The sequence below is a fragment of the Podarcis gaigeae genome (genome assembly GCF_964106915.1).
Source record: "Podarcis gaigeae genome assembly, chromosome: 17".
Classification (NCBI taxonomy): Eukaryota; Metazoa; Chordata; class Lepidosauria; order Squamata; family Lacertidae; genus Podarcis; species Podarcis gaigeae.
The window spans coordinates 3799319-3819498 of NC_139694.1; the positions used below are offsets into that span (position 1 = coordinate 3799319).

General features: G+C 46.5%; 1 protein-coding gene across 3 annotated transcripts in view; it reads left to right on the plus strand.

Annotated features, from left to right (window-relative positions):
- PIANP (PILR alpha associated neural protein) overlaps window positions 1–19914 on the plus strand; it is a 38032-nt gene extending 18118 nt beyond the window's left edge. For 2 of the 3 annotated variants that reach the window (XM_083719672.1, XM_083719673.1), the window contains exons 2-6: window positions 599–668; window positions 2868–3433; window positions 5017–5098; window positions 8464–8691; window positions 19464–19914. In XM_083719672.1, the coding sequence (XP_083575798.1) occupies window positions 652–668; window positions 2868–3433; window positions 5017–5098; window positions 8464–8691; window positions 19464–19506 (936 nt within the window). In that variant the 5' untranslated portion in view covers window positions 599–651 and the 3' untranslated portion in view covers window positions 19507–19914. Of the gene's footprint in view, window positions 1–598; window positions 669–2867; window positions 3434–5016; window positions 5099–8463; window positions 8692–12847; window positions 15253–19463 lie in introns of those variants that run through there. The other variant, XM_083719674.1, reaches the window with a different exon arrangement.
- Window positions 19915–20180: the final 266 nt, after the last annotated feature.

Genomic DNA, 20180 nt, shown 5'->3' on the forward strand with positions numbered 1-20180 from the left:
ACTAAATATTTTATGGACATATTTTTCCTCTCTCAGTCCTTAAGCAGGCTGGCGTTTTCTCCCTGATTCATTCCCTTTCGCTATCTCCTGTGTTTATCATTCTAATTTTATTCCTATTCTTTTCCTTGCCTCCACGCACAATTAAAGTAGCTCTTTATATTAAATGGATTACATGCTCAGTGCTATAAATAAATGCAGGAATTAAGATTCTCTTAACTTGTTTAAGTGATAAGAAATCAGAGGCACAAATCCCCCCCCCGCCCCCAGCCCTTGGAGGAACAGCAGCACGTGTGTTCACGGCTGTGAGGCTCACATTAATGTGCGTGTATGCTTAATGTTGTTCTGCCGCGAGTGCAGGGGGAGGGCGGGAAATGTTCGTGTGCAATGGTAAGGCAGGGGCATGTTTTCTCTCCATGTCAGTCTGTCTTCTGCTTATGTTCATAATACATGGCATGTTTATAAGGGTTGAAGGGACTTGATGGAATGTAATGAAAGTTGGTGGTCACTAGGCAGCCGTTCATCAGCTGTGCTGAAGGGATTTAGGAACGCTTTAGCGAACATTCAACTGACATTCCTTTTTCTTCATTCCTGGTTTTAGTGAAGAATATGAGGCAGATTTACCTCTGAGTGGAGAAACAGTCGCCTCTAGATATGGAGACCAGCACCTGGTAGGTTTGCAACTCTTCTTTTAGAAAGCATGATGGAAAAGGGCCATGGCCAGGCACTTAAGTGTGTGTCTAGGGCAGTAGTTTGAAGGAGGAAGCATTGCTAGTGTACCACCAGCAACAAACCGTACTTGATGCATACCTGGTAATGGTAATAGGCAAAGCACTGGATTTACAGTGGTGTGGACAGTTCCCCCCCCACAAGGCACTGAGCTGAGGGGGTGCAAAATAGAAAAGATCCATTTGGAGCATAGCTGTCAACTGTCCCTTATTTGGCGGGAAACTCCCTTATCCCAGCACCGTGTCCCGCTGCTGTCCCTTATTGATGATGTCCCTTAAATTTCCCGGGTTTAAAAGGAAGCAGCTCCTCTCCCTCCCTCCCTGCCGGCCAAGGAGGAGGGAGGCTCCAATTGTGTTGCTTGGCTGCGTTGCTCACCCAATAAGAAGTCTAAGACCGACTGGGGGGTGGAGCTTGCATGCCTTGTGCTGATCAAATCGGCTGCGTTGCCTGGGGACTCGCCTTTGCTCAGCGCTTCTCAGCGGAGAGGTGACTGCGGTTTTCCTTGCTGCATCCCCTTTGCCGGGTTGCTGCGCTGTGGGAACCACTGCTTGAGGCTTCGCTTGGCTGCTGGCTGGGCTTTCTGCCTTTGGCTCGGAGGGGCTCAGAAGTTGACCATACCTGTGCCTGGAAAATCCCTTATTTTGGCTGCTGATCCCTTATTTTTGAGGCTGCTGGTCCCTTATTTTTGAGGCTGCTGATCCCTTATTTACAGATCTGTAAGTTGACAGCTATGATTTGGAGGTGCCAGTTTTTGACCTCACACAGGGTGCCCAGAAAAGAATGAAAGAGCTGGTGCTTTGGGGAGCCACAAGCCAAGGGATTGTACTGACAATAGGAAGGGAGTGAGCTATTTGATGCATTAGGGTTGGAGCTGTGACAGGTGAGAAGGAAGTGTGCAGCTATGGCACCTGCACATGGCTTCATAAATCATGGACCATTATCTGAATGTGGCTGTTGGGTCTCCAGGGCCCAGCACCCAATGAGAGGCATGAAGAAAATTGGGCATCCCTGCAAAATGGGAGTCAGGGATATGCATGAAGTGTGCACAAAAACCCCCACAATTGCAGGGTGGGCTGCTTACACAGCACACCTTTAAAGTGTGTGGCTTGCCTGAAAGAATCCTGGGAACTGTGGTTTGTAACAGCTTCTGGGAATTGCAGCTCTGAGAGGTGTGACGGTTCTCAAGATTCTTTGGGGGAAGCCTTTAAATCTATGGTGTGTACACAGAAAGAGTTGCAGACACTCCTGGACAAAGAGGTCGTTGGAGGTGGCGCTTAAAACAGGCTGCAGGAGAAAGCTCCATCTTCAGGCTTAGCAAATTAACATGGGGTTACAGAAGGGTTACCAGACGTCCCCGGTTACTGGGGACAGTGCCCGGATTTGCAAATCTGCCCCTGGACAAATTCCATCCCCGGAATGTCCCCAGATTTGCAAATCTGTCCCCGGGAAATGTGGTTGCTGCAGCCTCAGCAGCCCAGAGCCAGCCTGTTAGCGCTGTGTGCTGCCATGGCGCCTGCCATTTTTCCTGCTCCACTTCAGGAGCATCTCCTGAAGCCAGCCAGAGCCAACTGCACTACCAGGCTGGCCCCTCCTGGGCAACAGCCGCCCACCCGTGACTCCCAAGCCTCCCCATATCTGTCCAAACAAAGGGGGAAGGAGATCAGGGAAGGCTCGGGAGTCACAGGCAGGCGGCGCGCCATTGCCCAGTTTTTTAAAAAAACTCTGTGCATTTATGTTTCACAGGGTGCGAAAAAAGGGCTTTGCACCTTTGCATGTGTGCTTGGGCCCAGGGTCTTTTGCCTCACCATCCCCACTACTGACTCCCTGTTGCAACTCAGCTCAAAAAAAAAAAAAGTGTCCCCGGATTCATTGAAAAAAATCTGGTAACCATAGGTTACAGTCTGTTAGTTATCCCATGCAAGTCCCATTAAATGAACAGGAGCTGGCAGGAGCGCTGTTGGACACTTGCACAGATCATTGGCTTCAGCTGGGCTTTTGCAGAAGTTCAAAGCTGACTGCGATCTCCACCTGCCACACTTCATGGGAACCAAAACCCCGGGGCCTGACAACACAGCCAGCGAGCCCCACAGACGGGGACGCTACAGCATAGCGACGTGCATCTCTCTTTCTCCCTTCCACAGCGTGATGCTCCCTCTGGTCTCCTGCTTCCACCTGCTGCAGCTCTGGCCCTTCTTACTTCTCGCCTCAGCACTTCCATCCCACAGCGCCTGGTCTCTGCGCACCCGGGGCCTTCTGGCAGCGCGGCCCCTCTGCAGCCACCGCAGCCCTTCCTCCCCTCGGTCCGTTTGCATCTGGGACAAGAACCCAGCCCCGGAGAAAGGGTCCCACTCTACCTCACAGCGCCATCGGTCTGTGGTTCCCAAGGGGGCTGGGCTGCGCAGCTCAGTGCGCCTGAGGCGCCAGGCTCAGGGGACCCGGCCTGCCACTCCATCCGGCTTCGAGGATGGCCTGTCTTCCTCCCAGTACCCCTGGGCCATCGTCTGGGGTCCCACAATATCCGTGGAGGATGGAGGCGACGCCAACTCTGCCAACCCTGGCTTCCCTCCTCTGGGTTACACCTTCGTTTCGTCAAGCGGAATGGCGACGGCGCAACCCAACTCCCACTCCCTGCTACACAACGAAGGGCTCAACCTGCGCCAAACCCCAGCCACCCTACGGCCCTTCCTTTTCGGGCCACGGGGAGAAGGTAACACTCATCTTCTTCTCTCGATTCCTTCTGGTGTTGCCAACTTTTTTTTCCTTTTCCCATTATTATTTAGAGCTTATTGATTTCTGTTTTCCAGTGGACCAATAAAGAGAAAGTAGTGAGAAAATAAAGAAAAGGGTGTTCAAAACTGTAATACAGTGGGTTTCCAGCTATTTTTGGACTACAATTTCCATCATCTCTGACCACTGGTCCTGCTAGCTAAGGATGATGGGAGTTGTAGTCCAAATGCAGCTGTAAACCCAAGTTTGGGAAACTCTCCTGTAATACAATGCAATATAGAGCTATATAAGTAATGCTATTATTCCAACAAGTATACAATTTGTAACAAGTTGGTCTAGAAGAAGAAGAAGAGTTTGGATTTGATATCCCGCCTTTCACTCCCCTTCAGGAGTCTCAAAGCGGCTAACATTCTCCTTTCCCTTCCTCCCCCACAACAAACACTCTGTGAGGTGCGTGGGGCTGAGAGACTTCAGAGAAGTGTGACTGGCCCAAGGTCACCCAGCAGCTGCATGTGGAGGAGCGGAGACTCGAACCCAGTTCTCCAGATTACGAGACTACCGCTCTTAAACACTACAGCACACTGGCTCTCTAATTTTTATCAATGTGTTCCAAGTATCATTATATTTATCCATGCGCAATTTGCATCTAAAAGTGATCTGTTAATGTGTTGCAAGAGTTGTCATATCTTTTATCCATTGATCAAAGGGGGGCAGCAGGAATGGTGTGAAGAGTCCATCTGCATTGACCAGCCGTCAAACCCCATATCATTGGTATATGGTTTAGCGTAATATTATCATCTGACAGTTTTAAACCTCCCCCCCCCCAAGTAGAATAAAGGGACGTGGTTGCGCTGTGGGTTAAAGCACAGAGCCTAGGGCTTGCCGATCAGAAGGTCGTTGGTTTGAATCTCCACGATGGAGTGAGCTTCCGTTGCTCGGTCCCTGCTCCTGCCCACCTAGCAGCTCGAAAGCACGTCAAAGTGCAAGTAGATAAATAGGCACCACTCCGGCGGGAAGGTAAACGGCATTTCCGTGCACTGCTCTGGTTCACCAGAAGCCGCTTAGTCATGCTGGCCACATGACCTGGAAGCTGTACGCCGGCTCCCTCAGCCAATAAAGCGAGATGAGCACCGCAACCCCAGAGTCGGTCACGACTGGACCTAATGGTCAGGGGTCCCTTTACCTTTAAGTAGAATACATTTTAATACTTTTCTCTAAAAGTTCGTAAGCGTCAGACACCGCAAAAACATTTGTTTCAAAGAACCATTTTCCTTATTATATCTCCAGCAACATGTTGCCAACTTTTTCCCCTGACTGGGCTCCTGTGTACCTTTAATCGCTTGAGTGGCAAGCAGGAATCCTACAGGTGAAGCTTTTCTCAATGCTACGACTGTGAGCTCCACCTGCAAGAGTGCTACTTTAAAAAAGCACACAGGAGGGCAGCCAGGAAAAAAGTGGAAATCTCGGGGGGGGGAGGGGAAGGCATGGGCTGCCCTGTCCCTGCAGAATGGTCAGATGCTACATACCCTACTTACTGACACTTCCTGTCTCTGTGTTTTCCAGGTGTGGACCCTCAGCTGTATGTCACCATTACGATCTCTGTCATTATTGTCCTTGTTGCTATGGGCATAATACTCAAATTCTGGTGAGTAAATTTTAGGTAGCTGCAAAGGTTAATGCCATAGGATCACAACTCACAGGAGGTGAAGAGAGGCACCAGGGATATGTTGTAATTGAAGACAACGCATCCAAATGGCTTAATATTGAATGGAAAGCCAATTTTGGTGTTCTTGGAGATTCTCTACTCTCCAAACATTAGTTTGGTCAGCTGGGAATATATTTTGTTGCACAAACTGGCCCTTTTACAAGTGGTCAAGCTCCGCAAATAAAGTAAACGTCATCTAGTATTAAGGGTTTCCTACCTTAGTCAGCATCTTAAAAAGCAGAGGCATCACCTTGCCAACAAAGGTCCGTATAGTTCAAGCTATGGTTTCCCTAGTAGTGATGTATGGAAGTGAGAGCTGGACCATAAAGAAGGCTGATTGCCGAAGAATTGATGCTTTTGAATTATGGTGCTGGAGGAGACTTGAGAGTCCCATGGACTGCAAGAAGATCAAACCTCTCCATTCTAAAGGAAATCAGCCCTGAATGCTCACTAGAAGGACAGATCCTGAAGCTGAGGCTCCAAGACTTTGGCCGCCTCATGAGAAGAGAAGACTCCCTGGGAAAGACCCTGATGTTGGGAAAGATGGAGGGCGCAAGGAGAAGGGGACGACAGAGGACAAGATGGTGGAACAGTGTTCTCGAAGCTACAGCATGAGTTTGACCAAACTGCGGGAGGCAGTGGAAGACAGGAGTGCCTGGCGTGCTCTGGTCCAGGGAGTCACGAAGAGTCGGACACGACTAAACAACAACAACAATGATAGTCAGTACATGCATCCCTAATATAGATCTGCAAAAAAATATGCTGGTTATATATTTATTTACAAAAGTGAAAGACATCTGCAATGCTAAAGTATGTAATTTAATTACTTATCTCAGTTTGTTTATGACATTTTAAAAACGTTGTTCTTTCCCTTGCCTGTGTTGTACTTTGGTACAACATAAAGGCCGCATAAAACTCCACATAAAGGCCACAACTAGCCATCACTACCCTAATGAACAGAAGCAACTCTTGATGATTCTTCTAATATCCAATTCTGTGATCTGCAGAAGAAGATATAAGGTCCAAAAATACACTTGGCAACTTTAAAGAAACTGACATTTTCAGTTTCACATTAACTCCTTAGGTTTTGTACCGCACCAATTTGAATGTTGGGATTTGTGTCCTGGGAGCGAACTATATCAGATTTTGCTTTAAACACCATGTAGTTCAAACATTTTATAACTGCATTAAAATGCACACACATCATTATAGAGTTATACATTAAGTTAAGGAATTGGTATGTTATATTTGAACATTTTAATTGACTTCTTTTTCAGTTGGCATTTTTTTTCAGTTAGGCATTTTTCTTACTACTTTGTGCATAGCTGAGGCTGTGCCATTATACTTTTGTAACATGCTACTTAAGAATGCAGACTGGTGTAACATTAGTAGGGCTGTGGGACCATTTAGAAAGCATGCTCTCCACATGCACTACAAACTTGCTTTTGGGGAAATTAATCCTGTCAGTTTGCTTCAAAAGCCAGCTATAGGCACTGCTGATTGGCTAGTGACTGTGAAGTCGCCACAATAACTCCTCTCTCCTATCCCTGAGGAAGTTTTGCAACTATTTTAAAAATGCTAAGATGAAGGGTGAATAGAGACACAGTTAAACACACATGTGGTGTTTTTACAAAAATATAGGGCAGGCAGTTCACTTGAAAAATGTATGGTGGAAAGACTAGAGTGCTGACTGAACCAGCTTGATAGATTGCCTATCTGTCATGTGAATGTTGAAGTTGAGAGGAAATTGGGCATATTCTTCAAATGAAGAGCCCACTGTATCATCACTTTTATTACCACCTCTCTCCTCCCAAACCACCAAATCAAATTGTAGATGGCTTGGTTTACTCCCTTGTCATATTTCAAGTTCCATTGAAGGGATTATTTCTCTGACAGGTATTGATCTTGAAAATTTCATTTTGCCCCCCCCCCCCTTTCAGTTTCTTATAAAAGCAGAACACAGCTCTTTGAAGTGCTGGTACCCACATCTGTACTTAATACCTTTTAAAAGCTATTCTTCTGAATTGGCATCTTTATTTGTCTAGAACTCACAAACAAAAGAAAAGATCCTCGTTTCATACTTGAATTTTAGTTCCAAGCTGAAGATCACCTTCAGTGCAGACTTGGGGAGGAGGAAGCAAACTGCACCTAAAAAGCAGTAGGCTTGGGCTGGTGGGCAAACATTTTTGAGCAAAAACCAGCATCCTTTTGATATGATTTGATAACTGCCTCCTGTTTTTCTAACAACAATGCTGATCTCAAAACAGCTCACAACAATAACATTAGCATAAAGAATGAGTAAGCGTTTAAATCAGTGCAATCATATCCAAACACAAAGCAAAAAAAACCACACAAATAAATTCATCAAACAATTAATACAATTCAGTACAAACTCATAGTGATTCAAAGTATCTGAAATGGCTGCTGAGCCCCAGCTGTTTACTGTCGAATCAGATCAGACGTCAATCTGGCTTTCTGTGGGTTGACATTTGTTCCGATTCAGCAGTAAGCAGTGGGTTTTCCTGGGGAAAGGGGTGGCACAAAATAAAAACCTCGCAGACCTGTGCCTAGAAATCGTGGGACAAGTCCCAAATCAGATCCCTTTTGAAAGTAGATTGGTTGTGCTAGGATGGCAGAGCCCATGAATCCATTGCACAAGACCTAAAGTTCTGGTTTGCACTTGAAGCACTCCTGCAAAAGAGTAACAGTCCAGACGCACTCAAAAACAAAACAATTCATTAGTAAGACAAAGCTCTCCCTGACAGCCAAGTTTTAATTAAACAAATAATTTGCGAAAAGATAAAGGTGTTCCAAAGGGAGCTTCGCTGGACAAGGAACTGTCACAGCTGCCCTTGTTCAAGTCCTTGTTGATGTTGCAAAGGTTGCGACCCAGAGAGGAACCCTACTGGCATTGGGAGAAATATATGGGGAAAGGCCCAATAGGCACACATGGCTTTCACCCCACATTCAGTACTATCATTATCCTAAGTGGTGGAAAGTTTGAGCAGAGAACTAAAGGTCCACTCCAACTTGGAGTCCGTATTTTATGTCAGCTGTACAAGTGGACATTTCACGTTCCCATTGTACTTTGGGTGGACTGTATATTCCTTACAGTTGGAGGAAAGGTATTTGGGTACCAGGAAAACAAATTAAGGCATGGATGCACAATCCTCTGGTTAGGTCAGGGATCGAACCTGCAACCTTGGCGTTATCAGCACCATGGTCTAAGCAACTGAGCTATCCAGTCGCACCTTTCCTGATGGTAACAGCCTTCTTTCTCCCCACTACCCCCTGGCTTTCTGTAGCTGGGACAGGAACCAGAAGCGACGTCACCACTCCAGCCAGCAAAGCGGACTGCAGCAGGAGGGTAGCCATCAGCCCTTAACGGACCTATCTCCCTCTGCGGTCAGCATCCTGGGGCCCTTCAGCGACTCGCCGGCCCCTACACCAGACATGATGGAAACTGGACAGGTTCTGGAAGGCATGGAGAAGCTAGAGGGACTAGGGAAGACCAGTGCCTTCCAGCTCAACAGGTAACTCACGCAAATTGCAAGTATCAATCAATCGATTTATTGTAGATAGCCAAAGGCCTTCGCTATGAACAGCAAAGAGCAAAAGCAGGGCAATACTCTGGAAAGAAGAAACAACTCCCAGCAGTGCTTGATTTATAGCATGGAACACAACTACTTTATAATATGATCCTGGGACACCCAGGAAGTATTAAAAAATGCAGCTACATAAGAACATGAATCATTCTCAAAATATAATTATAAACGAGTTTCCTCCAGCACTCTGTCAGAACAGCAATTGTGGATCACAGTTGGGATAGTCCTCAGAATCACTCAGTGCTCTTGCTCTCATTTTGAAAAGTTATCTATCAGTACTCTGCAAATTTAAAAAAGCATTTTGATATGATACGATGATACTATGCTATACTGTACTATACTATACTATACTATACTATACTATACTATACTATACTATACTATACTGTACTGTACTGTACTTTACAGTGGTACCTCTGGTTGTGAATGGGATCCGTTCTGGAGGCCCGTTCGCAACCTGAAAGGAACGCAACAATTCACCACTTCTGTGCATGTGTGTGATGTCATTTTGCGCGTCTGCACATGCACGAGCTGCGAAACCCAGAAGTAACCCTTTCCAGTACTTCCAGGTCTCTGCAGGATGCAACCTGGAGAAAATAAGATGAAGCAAACGTAACAAGAGGTATGACAGTGCTGTACTGCACTGAAATGTTTAACTGTTTCTTTGTCCTTGAATCTTCCTGCCACATTTGCCACCCTCTCCTGCTACCTCCTTTGAGAACCCCTGCACGACAGGGTCACAATAGCCTGACCTAAGGGGAGGGGCATGTCACAAAAGCAATACAGTGACCACCATTCTGGCAGATTGCATACAAGATTTAAGAAGTGGGTCCCGATAGGCATGCTTGGTTTGAAGGTGGGTCCTGGATCTGAGAAGATAGGACAGTACTGATGCAGTGCAAGTATACTGCTGGGAAAGCAGATCCTCTTTCAGCTGAAGCACATGTCCTGAAGATGACTCACTCTCAGCTGTAGGTACCCAGTGTGCAACAGCTGCAGCACAAAAAGTGCAGAGCTGTAAGCGTTGGCCTGTTTTAATCAATGGATTTATCAACCAGGTCGGCAGTTCTGCGTGCAGTTGGCTTCAGTGAGATTGTCGTAGCCTAACTGTTCGCAGGGATGCAACCCAAAGCTCTGGCTGATTTATACGTTAAGGCTGATCAAATTTCAGTGGCTGGGACCATGAGCTACACATTTTTATAGTACTGTAGGTATGTTGCATCTGGTATGCTCCTCTAAAGAAAAACAAAAAACTACAGTGGTACCTCGGGTTACATACGCTTCAGGTTACATACGCTTCAGATTACAGACTCTGCTAACCCAGAAATAGTGCTTCAGGTTAAGAACTTTGCTTCAGGATAAGAACAGAAATCGTGCTCCGGCTGTTAAGTTGTGGGTGAACATATCAGGCAACACAGCGAATCTTCAAACAGCTCTTGTTTATTCACAGGCCAGGACAGAACTCAACTGAAGGGTTCAGTCAGCCTGTTTATATAGAGCTCCAGTACAATGTAACTGTAACAATTTTCTAAAACTATCCAATCACTGAACGTCACTTTTGATCCCTAATTTGCATAACTATCTACAGTATCCCCCTGCTGGCCCAGGGTGAGAACTTCAGTACATAACACCGGTGGCACGGCAGCAGCAGGAGGCCCCATTAGCTAAAGTGGTGCTTCAGGTTAAGAACAGTTTCAGGTTAAGAACGGAGCTCCAGAACGAATTAAGTTCTTAACTCGAGGTGCCACTGTATTTAATTGGACTTGTCTTCTGACAATTAACCACCGAGTTTATTTCATTTTAAGTGCTGACACTGGTATCTCAAAAATGCATCTCTTTTTGCCCTGTTTGGGTTTGCCCTGTTTACTCCACATTTAATGCAATCCCATGGCAAGGGAGAGGGGAGCTGGTGGCAGTGCCCCTACTGCCATGCCCCTGCCTCCCCTGTAGAAAGGGGAAACAATTGTAGCGCAGATCTAGCTCTTTATGCACGAACTTTTCCTCCATAATACTTCCACATCATGGCCAGAGCCTAGGTCTGGTAGAGAGGATTTCCCCTACAACCTGCAACCTGTTGTGCAAGGGTGAGGTCAGCTGCTATGGTCCCATTCGCCCCCTCTGCATTAGTACAAGCACAGGGGTTTTTTTGGGGGGGTTGATGGTGGTGGAGAGGATGCCCAAATAGGGGCTACTGAAGTTTTTTTTTATGATGTTCAAATCTATTCATATCTAATCAGTTAAAGGGTGGAACCTTAATGAACTACAGCCACAAGTTCTCCTAAAATTACCTTGATATGGTGAAGAGATCAGGAGCTACTCTCTACGACAAGGGATTCCAAAGGGTGTGGGCTGGAGAGGATGGCAAGTGTGGTGGGATGGTTCAAAGACAATCAAAGAAACATTTAAACATTTCAGTGTAGTATAGTATCAAAGTATTTTAATAAACGAGATTACTCGGGAACAGCAAGCTCATACCTCTCATCGAGTTTGTAGGCATACTTAAGGTACATATGCAAGAAGCTTGTTCATAAGTATATTTTGGGAATGATTCGTGTCCTTATGTAGCTGCATTGCTTTATATTTTCCGGATGCCCCGTGATGTCAGGCTTTAGGGAATCAGACACCCCCCCCCCCCCGTGGCAGTAATTAAGAAGATCAAACGGAAGGAGTGTTCTTACCAGATAAGTTCTTTAATAATCACAGTGAGAGACAAAGGAATGCATATCTCTCTAAAAGTGGTGTTGCTCCCAGTTAAGGTCCACCCCCTCCGTCCTCATTAATCTATGCATAGCTGTCAAGTGTCCCTTATTTGAAGGGCCAGTCCTTATTCCAGCGCCATGTCCCACTGCTGTCCCTTATTGATGGATGTCCCTTAAATGTCCCTTAAATGATGTCCCTTAAATTTCAAAGGAAGCAGCTCCTCTCCCTCCCTCCCTGCCGGCCAGGGAGGAGGGAAGCTCCAACTGTGTTGCTTGGCTGTGTTGCTCACCCAATAAGAAGTCTAAGAACGACTGGGGAGTGGAGCTTGCATGCCTTGTGTGTGGCTAGTTAATGCAAGCTGAGGAGTTTTTTTGAATGCTGGACGCCATTTTGTTGCACGTGCTGCTGCAAACTTTGCAGTGCAAAGCCAGGCCGGTGAGCCATCTTAAGTTGAAGCTGCATAGGCCTTGTGGTGCATGTGATTCAGATTCTATTCAGTTGAACCTCTGGTTACAAAGTTGGTTGAACAGTGTTCTTGAAGCTACTAAACATGAGTTTGACCAGACTGCAGGAGGACAGGAAGACTAGAGTGCTTGGAACAGGTGAGGCTGCAGGTCCCTTATTTTGGCTGCTGGTCCCTTATTTCCAAGGCTGCTGGTCCCTTATTTTCAAATCTGTAAGTTGACAGCTATGAATCTATGTCACTCCTATGTCGGGTAATCTGATCTTGTTTCCCTGCGCTTTCTGTTCTATCACCCTCAGTGCCCGTCTAGTCCTAGGCGAGGGGGGGGGGTCCAGGAATGCTGTCCAAGAACACTGAATCTGCCAGCTGTCTCTCCTGGTGTTTGCTCTTCTAGCTGTTCCTCACCCAGTATTTCCCAGCTTTTCCCATCTGGACTATGCCCCTCTGCAAACCGCTGTTCTAAATCAATACTATCCTCCTGCCTTTGGGAAGGCTCAGGAAATGGGGGGCGTGTGACTCCCACCATTCCTCCTCAGTCCTGACACATGATCATATTATAAAATAGTTGTGCTCTGTTACAAAGAAAGCACTGCTACGAGTCGTTTCTTTTTGTTCTCCCACGTAAAAAAATCAGTGTGGCGCCAGCAAATTTTTATTCTCATGGTGTGGCGCAGGAAAAGAAGAAGTTTGAGAACCTCTGCTGTAGTACAAAGGGTCTGGGGAGACTTAGAAGTGCACCCTATGACAAAAGAACAAGAGACCAGATGAAACAGCTTACCTCTGAACACAGGGAGCATTGTTCATCACTCTTACTCTTTCTCTTTCTCTTTCTCTTTCTCTTTCTCTTTCTCTTTCTCTTTCTCTTTCTCTTTCTCTTTCTCTTTCTCTTTCTCTCTCCTTCCGCCCTTGTTTCCTGCTCAGGATCCCCCTGGTGAACCTGTGATTGCCCTGGAAGCAGCAGGCCCGGCTCCTTCGTTGCGAGACCAAACACTGAGTTTGCCAGAGAGTCCCGTAGAACTGGCAGCCCTCCCTTTTAGTTCCATCCGCCTGCGAGTATGCTACTGCTACTCCTCACGCAGCAGCAGAAGTATTGTAGATCCCTTTGTGCCCTGGCATTCCGTCATCATTGCAGACCCAGCCCAAACCAAGGTTTTCGCTCAGGAGGAGCTGGGCTCCGTGGTGGGTCCTCATGGCAGAGATGATGACTGGGGTGGTCTGATGTGAGCAGAGGGGTGAGGAGGAAGGCCTAGAAGGCAAGAGCTATTAGCACCTTCATGGTAACGTTTCAAAGATATCCTTTGTACCCGCGGCATAAACATTCATACACAAACATGTATTTATTTATGTTTAAGTAAGCATGCTTGATAATGGGATGCAGAAGGAGGATCTCCTATTCGGTGTCTCCCCATCTTTCCTCCCTTTCCTCATCACGCAGTTTTGAAGCATCTTCCAAAGAGCCAAAGCTCACATCACATACACCTGGGCAATGAATACCTTTCTGTATTGTGGGGATGGGCATATAGGGAGGGGAAATGGGGTGCAGGAAAATCAGACACTCAGCATTGGTATCAAATGGACACGATTCCCTCATCTGTCATCTAATCTTCTTCGGCTGCTTTCGCACCGAATTCCCTCTTCTGTGGAATTGCCATCCTTTGCTTACTCACTTTTTACGGTGCGTCCAGACAACGCCATTGTCATCCTATTGCATTCCAGTTTTTTCTGTGTTGGCTTCTCATCTTTCCCCCAGACCTGATTTGTTGCAGTTGTGGAAGAGGAGTAGCAATAAAGATTGCAACATGCACCTGTCTACTAGGGACACACAAAGCACGATTGGAGCTTTTTGCAGGCTCCTGTGCCTTTAATTAAACGCTTCCTGGCTTGCAGTTGCATCCATTTTATTGCTTTCTGATGATCATGGTACAGGATAATCATGAAAAAATTGCCTTTCAACCTCATAATTGCCCTCATGTCAACTTCTGTTCCACTTGGGGAGGGGGAGAGGTTTAAATTACTTTCCCCCCCCTTTCTTATTTAAAAGCAAACCAGCATTATTTTGCTGTAAAGGTGCCAAAATGAGAGGAAATAAGTAGTTATAGCCTCCATCCTCCCACAGGAGCAGAAAATGACAGTTGGAACATGCAATTAAGAAGGGCTACTGAAAGGACAGTTATTAAGCTATTCACTGTAATCCCATTCCATTGCTCACCCAAAAACAATAAATGGGAAGAATCTTCAAGAAGGAATATTTTAATTAACATTGCTAAAAGCCTTTATAGAACTAGACTTACCAGTTCATAATCATTATGAGATTCTTGGTCATGGGGGAAAGCATTGCTGGATAGCATAGTGCTATTATCATGTGCGAGCATGGAACTTCTGTTTTAATTCTAGTTCCAGCTAATTGCAGAAAAGGAATGCCTCAGGCATGCTGGTGGACTGCAGTGTCAAGCAACACATTCTGTATTTTTGTCTCACTTCCTGCATCTCCAGATACACCATTCTCCCTCACTCTAGCGACTGTGACAGCGTTGCAACTCTCCCTCTTTTCCAGACTCCATTCTCTTCCCCTGTCTTCCCTAGCATATTTTTTGGCCCTGTTCCATGAATTGCTTCCTGTCCAAGTTATTTTTTGCTAAGCCTGGTTCAGTCTCAGTTCAAATGTGTATGTTTTCCCCCACCCCCCATAAAAGTATTTTACTAAGCTTTTTAATTTTTTTAGAAAAATTAAAAGTATGCATATAAGTTAATGGCTGGCAGATGGCTTTTTGCTCAGCTAAGGAATAGTAGACCCTGGAGTTTATATAAGAAGTGGTACTAGGTGCTCAGATCCTCCTCCTGCTCAGCTAAGTGGAGGCCACTGCCTAGTAGAACAGCTGCAGTCCTCACTCTTTGAGCAGATGTCCTCGTAGCACAGTGAATAAAGATTTAATACCTATCTAACAAGGTTCATTGGCAAAGCCACATATTGGCCAGGGATGCCAAATAATCAGGTTTTGTGGTGGGGAACCTTACTCTGCCCTTATACCTTTATTAACAATTGCTTCTGCAGAAATCAGCAGAGTAAGCTTTCTGTGGCATGGAGATAAACATCACCTGCTATTTCCATCAAGATGCTGTTTTAGGTTGGCAGGCTGCATAGCACCTAATAATTGCACTGAAGTTAAAGGGTTCTCAATCATTTAAATTTGGGTCATGCCCTGGCTTGAGGAGGCCATTCTCGCGCAGCAGAAATAGCAGCGTAAGGTCCAGCCCAATGCATTCTAGTGCCTGAACTGTGCAAAGTCAAATGTAGCCCCTCCTTAACATATTCAAGTTACAAGAAAGGAGATTCCAACTAAACACCAGGAAGAACTTTATGACAGAAAGATCTGCTCAGCAGTGGAACAGACTCCCCCGGGAGGTGGTCGACTCTTCTTCCTTAGAGGATTTTAAGCAGAGATTGTACAGCCATCTGTCATGTATGATCGAGTTAAGGTTCCTGCACTGCAGAAGGGGTTGGGCTAGATGACCCTTGGGGTCCCTTCCAACTCTACAGTTCCATAATTCCATAGCTTGTTTCCTACAACAAGCATATTTCAAAATAATGGAGTCTGTGCAACAACACAGCCATCCTCATATTAGGTCATCCACCTGCGTGACCTTGTGAAAGCTCTGGCTTTCTTCGCATTTATATCATCTGCACTTAACAGACCCATTTAGACACAATCATTTCTAGGGGAGATTAAATTGATGTGGCCCTTACTGCCCATGGTCCAGTTCATTTCCTCCAACCCGCCAGATTGGTTCAACTGCTTTTGCAGTGCAAGAGCCTGCGAAACCTAAGCACAGAAATCAGCGTAAGCTCCAGATTTGGAAGGACCCTTTGCCAGGGAGAGCCCTCCCTGAAAAGCCCCAGCTCCTTTTCATTGCTGCTGCTGCACATTCGCTTGCCGTGTTCCTCCCGGCTCAATGTGCCCCATAGGCAAGGTCAGCAGAAGCAGCTTCTCCTTCTCCTTGCCCTTGTCCCTGCTCAGTCTCTGGGAGAACGCAGGTGAACAGGCAATGAAAGCCAGTTGAGATGCCCAATGATGCCAACCCTTGACGCCAGCCCTGAGAGAGGAAAGAGTGGGACAGTTCTGCACACCATCGTCAAGGATGCCGTTAACTCTAGAAGGGAGGGAACACTATCTACAGCCTCATAGAGCCCTTGGATTATTACATGGTGAGATTTTAATTTCTGTAAAGAGCCAAAGCCCTTCAACACGACCATCCTTTCAGTGACGGCGCTGCTTGCATTTAACACCCACATTAAATAGGTGGGCAAAATGCTAAGCATAAGCGCATTAGAGGTTTCTGAAGGGGGTGGTTGTACGGTGAATGCAGAGCCCATCCCTGCAGCGCATGGCCAAAGTTATTTGTTCTGCAGGGACGCAGGTGGCGCTGTGGGTTAAAGCCTCAGCGCCTAGGACTTGCCGATTGAAAGGTCGGTGGTTCGAATCCCTGCGGCGGGGTGCGCTCCCGCTACTCGGTCCCAGTGCCTGCCAACCTAGCAGTTCGAAAGCACCTCCGGGTGCAAGTAGATAAAATAGGGACCGCTTACTAGCGGGAAGGTAAACGGCGTTTCCGTGTGCAGCTCTGGCTCGCCAGAGCAGCGATGTCACGCTGGCCACGTGACCCGGAAGTGTCTCCGGACAGCGCTGGCCCCTGGCCTCTTGAGTGAGATGGGCGCACAACCCCAGAGTCTGTCAAGACTGGCCCGTACGGGCAGGGGTACCTTTACCTTTACCTTTACCTATCCCCAAAGAGCCCACATCACGGGCAGGGGAGATGCACAATCAGCATGGGATGAATGCTTGCTGTGCAGTCTGCATGACATAGGGAACCTGCAGAATAAAAGCTGCTTGGTTTGATTTGATTTTTCAAGGAAATGCTTCTGGGCTAAACAGGTACAGCATGCATGCCCCTGTAAGGCATAGGAGAACTCTGGATCACGGTTACTGTTTTGCCAGGGCTGCCAGCGTGGCATCCATGCTTCTATGCAAGTGTGGAAAAGGCATGTTGTGGTGCCAGGTGCAGAATTCAGCTCCCTGAGAACCCCAGCCTTCATTTCAAATAAGAAGCTCGCCCTCTATGACTATGCAGATATGCTTGAAAAATATGCGGGTAGCCCTGTAGGAAAAAGTTAACATTTCTGCAGTCAGGCATTCCAGTCTTTACAGCAGCCTTAGTGATTGCACAAATTGAGCAGATGTGCATAATGCTCCCATTTTCCTTTTTACTGTTTTTACACCATTCATTCCAGTTTCGGTAGTCACGAATATGCAGGGCGCTAGTCATATATGCAAGACATAGAAGCCCCCCCCCCCAATTTCCCCAGTTCCTGGAAACATCATTCCACCACCCTTTTTTGCTTCTGAGGTTTCAGCAGCTTAACTGAGAGCCAGTGTGGTGTAGTGGTTAAGAGCGGTAGTCTCGTAATCTGGTGAACTGGGTTCGCTTCCCCGCTCCTCCACCTGCAGCTGCTGGGTGACCTTGGGCCAGTCACACTTCTCTGAAGTCTCTCAGCCCCACTCACCTCACAGAGTGTTTGTTGTGGGGGAGGAAGGGAAAGGAGAATGTTAGCCGCTTTGAGACTCCTTCGGGTAGTGATAAAGCGGGATATCAAATCCAAACTCTTCTTCTTCTTCTTAACATATTTTAAAAACAAAAGTTGAGGTTCTCAGCAAGCTGAAGTCATACAAGGTCTCATGTGACGGTGTGGCTGTGCTGCAGCATGGGTCTTCTGCCCTCTGCCACATTATGGCCCAGGACAACGCAAGGATTTGGTGGAAGGGCATTCAGGTGCTCCCTCTCCTCATCTGGGAAGCTTCCCCCATTCTCTCCAGCTGAGTTGAAGTCCTGAAAGACCATCTCCCTTGGTGGTTTCTGGGTTGCGTGTGCCTCTCAAGTCTATCCAATATTACAGCCCTGCTTAATACCATTTCCTGCTAACTATGCTCTTTCTTTCCCCATTTTTCTTCTTCTGTGTCATCATACCTTCCTCCCTGTTTGATTGCAGGCTGTCTTTTTATTTCAACATTCCCCTCCTCCTTTTGTATACATGTGGACCCAAAGCAACGAAACCTTAAGAGTTACCCAGTCCCCCTTGGAACCAAAGGAGCAAACAAATCACAACTAACTTAAAACCCCTTGATTTTCAGTTATTTGTGCATGCATTTATTTGGTCAATTATATGCCTCCCTTCAAAAGAAGGGCCTCTTCAGAGGTCCTTTTCACTGCACACCTGTGATGATTTGTGCTCAGGATTGTATTGCGACAGTTATACACAACCCAGCCTTCAATACTGTTTATGCCTACAAAGGTTGTGGGGCAAACATACCCCATTGGTGTATGTCTCTCAACCTCCAGCTGAAATCCTGTAACTTTTTATACCACAAATGCTTACTTTTTTTGTCCCACTGCTGTGGCACTATAGTGCAAGAGCGCCCCTCCGGACAGCAATACTGGGAATAATATTACTGGTGAAGCATCGCAGAATAACTAATAAAGTGGGATCCCATGTGGGTGGTTCACTATACAGGTAAATCCACCACTAACACACTATTCTTACATCAATGGCAGGTTGCAGAATCCACCTGCCGAAAAGTGGTCTGGAGGGGATTTTCAAGGGGACTCTCAGCAATTAAAAAAACGCACGGTAAAAATCTGTTTCATTTGGACTCGATCACAACAACCCCAGTCAGAACAAAGAGTCGATTCTTTCAGCTATCGCAGCCTTAAGTGAGCCAATTACCGTATTTTTTGCTCTATAAGACGCGGCAGACCACAAGACGCACCTAGTTTTTGGAGGAAGAAAACAAGAAAAGAAAAAATTCTGAATCTCAGAAGCCAGAACAGCAAGAGGGATTGCTACGCAGTGAAAGCAGCAATCCCTCCTGCTGTTCTGGCTTCTGGGATAGCTGCGCAGCCTGCATTCGTTCCATAAGACGCACACACATTTCCCCTTACTTTTTAGGAGGGAAAAAGTGAGTCTTATATAGCAAAAAATAGGGTATAGGAAAGGAAAGGTGGAGGGGTTGGGGGTGGGGAGAGAAAAGGTGCTGGAAAGAGATTTGAGATGCAGGCAAGGGCGGGGGGGGGGCAAGGCCAGCGGGGCGTTTGGGAGACAGCGGAGGTGCCTGCCCCTTGCCTGCGCTAGGTGGGCATCTCTGCTATCCCTGCTTTTATTCTGCTTGGCTATCACCTCCCCTCTTAGCTTCCTCCAATCACAGCTCCTGCCTTCTCTGGGCGACTTGACTAACCCATGACAAATTTCCTGCACAAATGTCACTTCCATGTAGGAAACGGATGCTTGCTCCTGTAGTGATCGTGAGCAGTCAAATACAGAGTAGCAGCCAGAGGCTGCTGAACGGGGCATGGAGTTTTGCCATAATAATAAGCATTAATAAATAAATAAAATCAATGTCGCAATTTCCTCTGTAGTATGGAAATAGCACTATAACGCTGTAATATAAATAGATTATTTTTTGGAGTAAAATTGTCTGTTTCTTGGCAGATTGGGTCATGGCCAAAGATGCTCTGGGGAGTCTTCTGCATAGGCTTGGTTAAAAGAGGAAGAGGAAGTCCCTGCAAGAGATTCTCTCCTCTCCTCCCACCCCCACCCCCCAATTACACCACTGTCACATGTAACAAATGCCTGTCTGGCATGTCTACATGCCTGGGGAACCCGCCACCCACTGAGTCGACTTGTGGCCAAATAAACGCATGTGCATTTGTGAGACGTGTGACAGTGTCCCTGCAAGTTTCTCTCCTGGAAGTGCTATCTGTGCCTAGCACATCTGTCGTGTGTGAAGCAGGGTCTTTCGTGTGTCCTGCCCTTCTCCTGCCCCTTGTGCACCGTACGATATATTTTTGTAGGGTTTTCTTCTCCTCGTGGTGAAATTCTTAAATTCTTGTGGGATGTAAGTTTCAACATTTTTAAAATAAAACTTTGCAAAATACTGAAAGCTAATGGCTGGCTGTGTGCTCTTGTGGGCTGCTTGCTGCCTGACTGCTGTGAGCAAGCCGATCATTACCCATTTTTATTTTATTATATTATTATTATTCTTTTGCCTTAAAGCAATGCCTGGGCAGGGCTTAGGATCTGAGAAAAGAATGTTAACCTTTCTTAATGGCCCAAGGCGGCCGGTAGATGTCCCTTTATGGGAGCTGGTGACCAGAAGATGCTTTCTCGCTACAGAGATCTCTCTGCAATGTTTGGAAGGGGAAATCA